General features: G+C 48.9%; 1 protein-coding gene across 2 annotated transcripts in view; it reads right to left on the bottom strand.

Moving 5' to 3' along the window:
• The window catches only part of LOC143121252 (leucine-rich repeat and fibronectin type III domain-containing protein 1-like protein), an 11,286-nt gene extending 4,092 nt beyond the window's left edge, over nucleotides 1-7,194 (bottom strand). For both annotated transcript variants that reach the window (XM_076281622.1, XM_076281623.1), the window contains exons 1-2: nucleotides 6,829-7,194; nucleotides 4,740-5,743 (exon numbers count right to left, since the gene is read on the bottom strand). In XM_076281622.1, the coding sequence (XP_076137737.1) occupies nucleotides 4,740-5,743; nucleotides 6,829-7,194 (1,370 nt within the window). The remainder of the gene's footprint in view (nucleotides 1-4,739; nucleotides 5,744-6,828) is intronic.
• Between the last annotated feature and the right edge of the window lie 2,806 nt (nucleotides 7,195-10,000).

Raw genomic sequence — 10,000 nt, 5'->3', positions numbered from 1 at the left:
AAGAGAAGAGGAGTGTGCAATCCACATTCCTACTTATTTCCTGATGTATTTCCTGATATGAAAGTGTTTATGCAGGATGATGCTTTTGTGACATGTACACCAATTCTAAATCATATGAGATCATGGAATGGGGTTCTTCAGTGAGGTCATCATCCAACCATCTTGCTGTTGCATTCCCTAGATGAATGCCTACCTGCAGATGATTCAACTAAGCTCAGCTCATCTGGAAATCAAAGCAACTACTATGCCATTGCATGTCTGAGTTATTATTTTGTATTACCATACTATGTGTTCATTATCTGCACACATATTCATCACTTATGAGAGCACCTATTCTCATGTTTTCCGGACTGCATTTCCAGTCGACTTCAAAGGTTCAATGTCAAACTGCGGCCTCATTACAAACCTAATTAGCGTGTGCTTAGCGTGTGTACGAGTCTGCGGCTAAAGCTAATCAGTTGCGTATGAAAGTGGGCGGGCTTTCTTAACAGCGCCAGCCACTGATCTTCACCCACGACACATGACCCACTATATATAACAGCAGCCAGATGAAACAGGAAGTGATGACCCTGGGGTGTGTGTGTGTGTGTCTGCGTTTGTGTGGAGGGGGCAGGAAGGCTAGCCTTCATTAGAGCTAGAGTCCTCGGTAACGCCCACTCCTCACACACACAGCCCTGGAGCTGTGCGGCAGCTGTAGCTTACAGGTGGGGTCAGGCAGTAATGAGGCTCGGTGAGGAGCGGTCAGATCAACACGTGCACACAAACACACACACACTAGCACACACACACATACACAGACACACACACACACACATTCACACACCGCCTGCTTGAGGTGATGCTCTTTACTTCATGACCCCTCTAACCCCTGCTGTCCCTTAGCTGTCAGTCTAGTAGCTGTCGCCGAGTTAGAGCCGCTAGCACACACAGGGAGCCTGGTTAGGGAGGGGTGAGTGTGTGTGTGTGTGAGACAGTGAGAGAGTGTGTGTATGTCATTATAAGAGGGGGGGGGGAGAGTAAAATGTCGACAGAAACAGGCAGAATAATAGAGTTTAAGAAAGAGAGAGAGAGAGAGAGAAAAAGAGAGAAAGTAAGACATCGGGAAGGAGAAATAAATGTGAGAAGATGAGTCAGTTCAAAGAGAAGAGAGAGAGAGAGAGAGAGAGAGAGAGAGAGAGAGAGAGAGAGAGAGAGAGAGGGAGAGAGAGAGAGAGAGAGAGAGAGAGAGAGGCTTAACACTCCTTTATTGAAACAATATCAGGTGTTTATCCACTACAAAATAAAGACATTGTTAAAACACCTACAACTTACAAGTAAAAAAAACATCACTAAGCTGGCAGAGCAGATTCATATGTTGAAAACAACCTGCCCATCCTCCCCACCCTCACACAGCAAGAAAGCTCTCAATGTTATCAACCATCCGAGAGAGAGAGAGAGAGAGAGAGAGAGAGAGAGAGAGAGAGAGAGAGAGAGAGAGAGAGAGAGAGAGAGAGCTAAAGAGGGAAGAGCAGAGGAACAGCGAGGAGGGGGAGAGTTGAGAGGAGATAATGGAGGTCTTGTAGGGGCTGTGAGTCAATAGAGGAGTGAGGGAGAGGAGCGACTGAGCCGACTACTGATCTGACTCAGCCCTCACCACCACACAGCTGGGCTCGGAGCAGGGCTGGCCCCAACGCAGCTCGGACTGGACCCTGATCTGGCCCTAATCTGGCCCTGTGTCTGCCCTAATCTGGCCCTAATCTGGCCCTGTGTCTGCCTTAATCTGGCCCTAATCTGGCCCTGTGTCTGCCTTAATCTGGCCCTGTGTCTGCCTTAATCTGGCCCTCTGTCTACCTTAATCTGGCCCTAATCTGGCCCTGTGTCTGCCTTAATCTGGCCCTGTCTGCCTTAATCTGGCCCTGTGTCTACCTTAATCTGGCCCTAATCTTTCCTTGATCGGGCCCTATTTCAGGGGCATCTACATCCTCACATTCACCTCTTCTCTCTGAACTCCTCAAGTGAGGGTCCGGAGCCCAAGCCCATCTCCTCCACAGTATCCCCTCATGTCCAGTAGTTCAGCTAAACCTGGCCCGGGTCCGATCCCGGGTCTGTAGCTCAGAACCCAGGTGGCCTGACACGTTCCCTCTGTGGGGACTGAGGTTTCTGCATGCTTAATTGATTCAGAAATGCATTCTGATTGCTGTGTGGCGCAATAAAGCAAAGAACTCCCTTTGCTTTCCACGTAATTAACAGCAAATTGCTTTTCATATGTGTATTTTTCCCCTCTTACTGTACCGTTAATCTATCCGCGGGGATTCGGCGGAAGTTAATTACATGCTAACAGGCTTCCGTAGTGAAGAATCGCTCCAGAGTTACTGTCGAGATGGGGTGGGGGTGGGGCGGAATATTAAAAAGAAAAATCAATGTAATCATTTCTGTATAGAGGTGAACCTAGCAACAGGCAACAGCAGTAATCCATTCTCCAAGACAGTGGGGGCCTTGGGGCGCGACGTGAAGAATGAGAGGAAGCTTTTGCTGTTCACTGCACAGACACAGGAGAACGATGAGGAGGAGGAAAAAACAGAACCGTAGTCTAGGCCAAAACGGAGAGTGGCGACTAAAAGGCAGAAGACAAGAAAAGAAGGAGGGGAAGAGAAAAGCACTCTGCTGAGGAGGCCAAGCTTTTCCTAAACTCTCCCAGTACTGCACAAGAAGCAAGGGTAGCAATCAATGCCTCGTCAATAATACTAATAGTTTCTTCCTCTACCACATATTTTCGAAAATAACAAGCTGCACTTTGAAAGAGCACATCCCCATTCAGGATACAGAGTCTGGTTGTAGGCGAATGTCTAGTGAGCAAGGAGAGAAGCTAACAACACTATTACTGCAATGCATAATGCATTCAGCCACTTTCATTTCACCTTCATTTTACACACATACTGAAGACATGTTATATACAAAATCCTGTTTTTTGTTACTGTTGGGTGTGTATTGTTTATTTAATTAATTAAGGGATTTTATTTGAGTCCTCTTCGGGAAAAACAAGAGAAGTTATCAGTCGATTTCATTTGTATGGAAATTTCCCTCAGTTCCAAGCTCATCCCTAAACATTTGGTGCGCCTTCAAATTGAGAGGGAACTTAATGGTAACTGTTCCCTGCAGGATGAGAGCGTGGCGTCTCATTTCCATTGTAAAAGTAACGGCCACAATTTAACAGGGAGCTCATTTGCTCATTTGAATGGCGATTGCAGGGTTTGGCAGTGCTCACTGATAATTTGTAGAGGGACACTTCTCAGAACTCCAAAACCAAAAAAAAACAAAAACAAAAAAACACTTTTTGCTCTTCTTTGGCAAAACCTGACTGTGACCAGTGTGTTGTTTATGTTGTCAAACTAAAACTGTTTTAACACCTACCGTCATGACAGATCTTGAAATCTGTGATGCCACAAACACTATGCCTGACTATGAATCTGAATCTGAAACAGTCATGGAATACGAAACCGTTTTTGTGTGATTTAACTGTTACAGTGACTTGATAATGTCACATCAATGATTGTCGTGTCAATTTATGACAAAATTTGCTATGTGTCATGACACATTTGAGATGATTAGTCTTATGATTTATGACAGTCTGAACATAAAGAAACAAGCTGATTTTCATGTCTGTATTCAGAAAAACATAACCCAAATCAGCCCAAACCTAACAGTTCCTGGCTGTTGTATAATGTGAAGACTATCTGTTGGGTGCTCAGACATGCAGAGATGAAGCATTATGTTTTGAGATATTTCAGGAGATGCCCTGAATGTGAAGTAGCTGTTTGTCCTTGTCTCAACTGAGGATGCTCCATAAATCACAATAATGGCAGTTCATGAAACACTGCGAGAACACTGCAAGAATTTTGTTTGCAATTATGCCTTCTACCAAAAATCTCTCTCCCTCTCTCTCTCTCTCTTTCCCTCTCTTTCTCTGCCTCTCTCTCCCTTTCTCTCTCTCTGTCTCTCTCTCTGTCTTCCTCTCTCTCCCTCTCTCTGCCTCTCTCTCTCTCTCTGTCTCTCTCTCCTTCTCTCTCTCTGTCTCTTGCACTCCCTTTGTGAGCTTGCATCCCTTAATGGATGATAATTAGAAGTGATTTCAAAAGATTCCAGCACTCGTGGCTTTCTTTATCCCTGACTTGAGGTGCTATTACACGGCGGCCCGACAGACAGACAGACAGACAGACAGACAGACAGACAGACAGACAGACAGACAGACAGACAGACAGACAGACAGACAGACAGACAGACAGACAGACAGACAGACAGACAGACAGACAGACAGACAGACAGACCGACCGACCGACCGACCGAGGGTGAAGGGGCAGGCGTGGCCTACTGGTTAGGGCTTCGGGCTTATAACTGAAGGTTTGCCGGTTCGATCCCCGACCTGTAGGAAAAATATGGGTAGGGGAAGTGGTTGAGCACTGCTCTCCCATGCCCACATCCACGGCTGAAGTGCCTTTGAGCAAGGCACCTAACCCCTCACTGCTCCCCGAGCGCCGCTGTAGCAGGGAGCTCACTGCGTCAGGATTAGTGTGTGTGCTTCACCTCACTGTGTGTTCACTGTGTGCTGAGTGTGTTTCACTAATTCATAGATTGGGATAAATGCAGAGACAAAATTTCCCTCACGGGATCAAAAGAATATATACACTTATATATATACTTATATATACTTATACTCAGACAGACAGACAGACAGACAGACAGACAGACAGACGCTGGCTCACCTGTAGATGAGGATGTCGTCGGTGGAGCTGTTGTACTGGATCTGGTACATGCGCACCCCAGGGATCTCGCTCTGTGGGGGCCAGTGGACGATGACGGACGAGGAGGTGAGCTCGGACACGCTCACTCGTGGCTGGTCGGTCTTGGAGTGGCCGCCGCTGGCGTTGGATTTGATGGAGGTGGGCATGTCGGACGGACCCGGTTCTGGCTCCAGCTTGGGGTTGTAATGGGGCGACGGGTTGACCACGAGCTCCACCTTCTCGGTGGCCTCCCCGGCGGCGTTGGACGCGATGCACGTGAACATCCCCGAGTCCTTGACGGTGGTGGTGTGGATGTCGAGCGTCCCGTTCTCGTAGCAGGTGGTGCGCGACGTGTTGCCGATCACCTTGCCGTCGGGGCTGACCCAGTGGGTGGACGGCTCGGGGTCGCCGATGTGCTTACAGCGCAAGCTCACGCGCTGACCCTCCATCACGAAGGTCTTGGGGCTGTGGCGCATGATCATGGGCGGCTCGCACGTGAACTCCTCCTCCTTGATGGTCCAGAAGTACTTGCCGGCCAGCTCGCGGGGTGAGGCGCACGTCTCCAGGTCGTCCTCGCGGGTCAGTCGCCGCAGCCACATCAGCTCGCAGTTGCAGTGCAGCGGGTTCCCGCCGAAGCTCAGGACGAGCGCCGTGAGCGGCGAGCCTTTCAGCTTGGCGTAGACGGGGATCCGCAGGAAGAGCGGGTCCGGCGGGATCTTCTTCAGCTTGTTGGACGTCATGTCCAGACGCGCCAGCTTGTGCATGTTGGAGAAGATGCCCTCGGGCACGTACTCGATGAGGTTGTGGTCCAGGCTCAGCGTGTTGACGCTGACCAGCATGCCCATGGTCTCCCAGGGCACGTCCGCCAGGTTGTTGTAGGACAGGTCGAGGTCCTCCAGCGTCTCCAGGAAGTCCTGGAAGGCACCGGCTGAGATGCTGTGCAGCTGGTTGTTGGCCAGGATGAGGTGGCGCAGGTTGACCAAGCCCTGCAGGTCAAGTACAGAGAAGAAAAAAAAAATGGAATAACGCGCTCAACTCCTTAATGTCAGTTAGACTGGGTGCTGAATCCTTCAGGTAATGGATATAGAATGTTTTTAATCAAGGAGTTACAGTAAAGAGAAGCAATTCCACGCAAAACTGTCACATCCATAACGCCAACACAATGCCATGGTATTTAGTTGGCGTTATGTATGTGACAGTTTTGCGTGGAATTGCCCATATGCTTTTATCCACAGCACAGACTTGAAGGATTTGAGCCCAGGTTGTCCGCTAGCGCTGCCCCACCACACCGATGGCAAGTATAGACAGAGACTGAGAAGACACAGCACTCAGAGAATCTCCCATAGAAATGTATGGGGTTAGTTCGTATCGCAAACATGGCAGTTGCCTACACATATCCCACCCCTTCTGCCGCCAAAAGTTGACATGTGAATACATCGTGCCAATCGTGTGGTATGTTGTGAATACAGCGTGCCAATCATGTGTTGTGATTTCGCAGCTGGATCGAGGATAGTGTCGTGAAGCCTTGCACACGCACAGTTCTGCCAGAAATAGATGATCGATACGTGCATAGATATTAGAAAGCTAAATACCGCATTGTCCATCGAGTTCTATTAGGTGGCATACGTGAACTCTGCTGTCATATTGCAGTGGGCAAACACCATACTGTCTATGGGCAACACTTGCCGGCAATCAGAGACACCTGTCTGATTTCCAATCAGAGACACCTGTCTGGTTTCCAATCAGAGACACCTGTCTGATTTCCAATCAGAGACACCTGTCTGGTTTCCAGTCAGAGACACCTGTCTGGTTTCCAGTCAGAGACACCTGTTTGGTTTCCAATCAGAGACACCTGTTCCTCCACTGGCTCCAGTGATCATTGCCATCATGATGTTGGCGATATTTCCGTACATTTTGGAGCCCAGTGTGGTATTTAGCTTTCTAATATCTATGAATAAGTGCCCAAAATGCGTTGCAATATGGCTGCCCAGTGGAGAGGAGTTGCCCAAAAGGACTTCGGTATAGGGGTGTAACGGTACCGGGGTGGACACATGTAGTGTCACAGCCCTACCTGCAGGTGGGTGTCGTCCAGCACCGTCAGCCGGTTGGCGTCCAAGTGGAGCGCATGGAGGTCCTGGAGGTCGGCGAAGGCGTACGGGCGGATCTGGCTGATGGTGTTGCGCGAGAGCGTCAGGTGGATGAGGCTGCTCATGTTGGCGAAGTCGCGGTGGCGCAGCGTGGTGATGAAGTTGTCCATGAGCCGCAGCTCGGCGGTGCGCCGGTCAATGTTGGGCGGCACAAAGAGCAGGCCGGTCTTGGCACACAGCACCGTGTACGAGGGCAGCAGGTTCTGGCACGTGCAGCGCTTGGGGCACAACATGGAGGCGGCCGGAGGCACCGCCAACAGGGTCACGACGACCAGGAGGGCGAGCTCCATCACGGATATCCTGCAAGAGGACGAGAGAGAGAGAGAGAGAGAGAGAGAGAGACACACACACACACACACCAGTTTGTTTGTTAATCTTGGATGCGTATCTATTTGCCATGTACTGTATTCCAAGCATTCTCTATGTAAATGTATGTCTAAATGTATGTTCTGCTTTGGCAATGCAAAAATATTTGTCATGCTAATAGAGCTCACTTGAATTGACAATTGAATTGAGAGAGAGAGAGAGAGAGAGAGAGAGAGAGAGAGAGAGAGAGAGAGAGAGAGAGAGAGAGAGAGAGAGAGAGAGAGAGAGAGAGAGAGAGAGAGAGAGAGAGAGAGAGAGTCAGTGCCAGAAGAAGCCCCAATAAAGCTCTAAAGATTTGGAATGGAGCCAGCCTTGATCTGGCCCTGATCTATGCCAAGCCTGGGCCAGATCGTCTACAACTACACCTGCTGTGGGTGGGGTCATTGCCATGGCGAAGAGAAAAGGGAGGGGGTAACCGGGCTTTCCGGTCAACAAACATCCTGTGATCATGAACGGGGGAGGAAGCTATAGTGGCTAAACTGGATCTGGCCCTGATGGGTGTGTGTGTGTGTGTGTGTGGCGGGGTGGGGGTTGGAGTCCGAGGCAGATCCACGCCTGCCTGCCTGCCTGCGTGCGTTGGCTATGATCAGAAATGCAAGAGCACGCAGACAGCCTGGTGAACTATAACAGCTCATCCTTACACAAACAATGCAAAGGTTGTGGTTTTCAGTGTGCAATAGCATATGGTAGGATAAGATCTTTAATGGCCTGCCATATTTGCTCCCATCTGCTGTGTTTTTGAATTGTTCAACATCATTACTTTAATATGTTTGGACTGCCTATTTGCTTAAAGTAACGTTCTCCTACCGAACGGCAATAACCTTGCCCCAGGCTTCCTGTCACTTGCCGAGGTGGATCCCCTCTTTAAAATATAGTCTGATCATGACCTTAATCCTCGGCTGAGAAAGCGTAGCATAAATGTCATAAATCTGCCCAAATTTCCCTGAGCATGCTCCTGTTACACGCCATAAATTCCCAATAGCGGTCAAACACAGATCATTGGTCGCCTGATTTACACATCTCTCTCCATCTGGGCAGGGGAGGCTGCGTTACGGGACACCACAACTGCAGCGTTTCCGTGGGCAGCTATTTGGGTAATATCACCCAGGCTCGGAGATGAACAAGATCAGGTCAGAGAGTCTATTACATAATGCCCAGTTGCAGCTAACTCAGAGGGCTTAGCTGTTAGGGGCGGAAATTCACGTTACTGCAATCTGTACACTGGAGAAGAGCTTGGCTTCATCACTTGTGATCAATAGCACTATGACAATAGCTATCATTTTATAGGCCTACAGTTTGTTTGGGCAGTCAGTTGTCAGCCAAACACCACACATTCAGTTTGGCAGTTTTTCTTCATGGGCAAGCCATAGCATACATATTGCATGGACAGAGTAAATGTTTTTTTTTTAATTAAACACAAAAAAGCATTTAGCCAGAAAAAACATGTGAATGTCCTTCAGTTAAGAGAAACATGTAACTTTCCCTCCTGATGACACTAAGGCCAGATGAATGCCTCAAACACGGGCGTGTGTGCAGTGGCTTGTTTGTGTGGACGCAGTGTGGGAGCTTCCGTTTGCATTTTTCATGCCCACCTGCTTGCTGTGCCCTCAAATGCCACCGCCGCCACCACCACCCCTACCATGCCGTTACAGAGTAACGACCCAGTGATGATAGCGGCGGATGTGAGCCAGATCCACGCCGGATCCGATTCAGAACCACCGGCTGGGAGCTATGTGGGGCATCTTTTAAGATCAGCCTCCCACGGAAACACACACACACACACACACACACACACACACACACACACACATGAGAGCATCTGCGAGGCCTGCTGCCGCCACTCTGTAGGCTAACGTAGGCTATGAATAATTTCCCTCTTACTGTTATCGCTCCGTGAGATGCTAATTAATATCTGATACGTGCTTCGTTCTTTATTGTTTGCGCATACACTTCCATTTTAATACATTTTACATAAAAGCGCGTAAATGTAATTATTTTCCCTGCCAGGGATGCTGCTGTGAATACCAAGAAGCTCGGCATGGGGAGATGAAAGAGGGCGACGTCTTGACGGGAGACCATGAACACCACAGCACTGGTTTCCTCCGCAGTGGCGCCTACTCGCCTGCTGGGGGCAACCTTGTGCTGCACAACCTCAGATTTCACAGCTCTGCAGGAAGCTCTTCTAGAACATCCACTACCGGTGAGGGGAGAGATGGAGAGATACTCTGTGTGTGTGTGTGTGTGTGTGTGTGTGTGTGTGTGTGTGTGTGTGTGTGTGTGTGTACATACGTGTGTAAGTGTCTCAGTTCCTGTATGTATGTTTGTCAATGTGTCTGTCTTATACTGCAAGGTGTATGTTTGGAGATGTGTGGATCTCTCTGCAGGCTATTTATGCAATTTCCTTTGTCAGTGTGTGTTCAGGTGTCTGCATGTGACTTCTGCAGTGTATGTGTGTGTGTGTGTGTGTCTCTATGTCTGTGTGTGTGTGAACAGATTCGCCCATGCAGTGCTAAGTATTCTCCGTTCCAGCTCCCAACATTCCGCTGATAAAATGAGAAGTCCCTGCAAACCCTTGAGAGGGAGCCATTATGCACGACGACTAGCTACAAAAAAGCATCGCAGACTGTTAAGAGGAGAAATATTTAACATTGCATCAGTCCCATTTTACCAAGCCTTGCACTGACTCAAAAGCGTTGGGCGCCTGGCTGAACCTGACTAAGAAGTATAAGC

This window comes from Alosa pseudoharengus, unplaced genomic scaffold, assembly GCF_046254945.1.
Source record: "Alosa pseudoharengus isolate Yale_2024_CS ecotype anadromous, Long Island Sound unplaced genomic scaffold, YU_APseudo_1.1 YU_APseudo_1.1_scf_13, whole genome shotgun sequence".
NCBI classification, from domain to species: domain Eukaryota; kingdom Metazoa; phylum Chordata; class Actinopteri; order Clupeiformes; family Clupeidae; genus Alosa; species Alosa pseudoharengus.
This window is presented reverse-complemented; position numbering and strand designations above follow the sequence as displayed.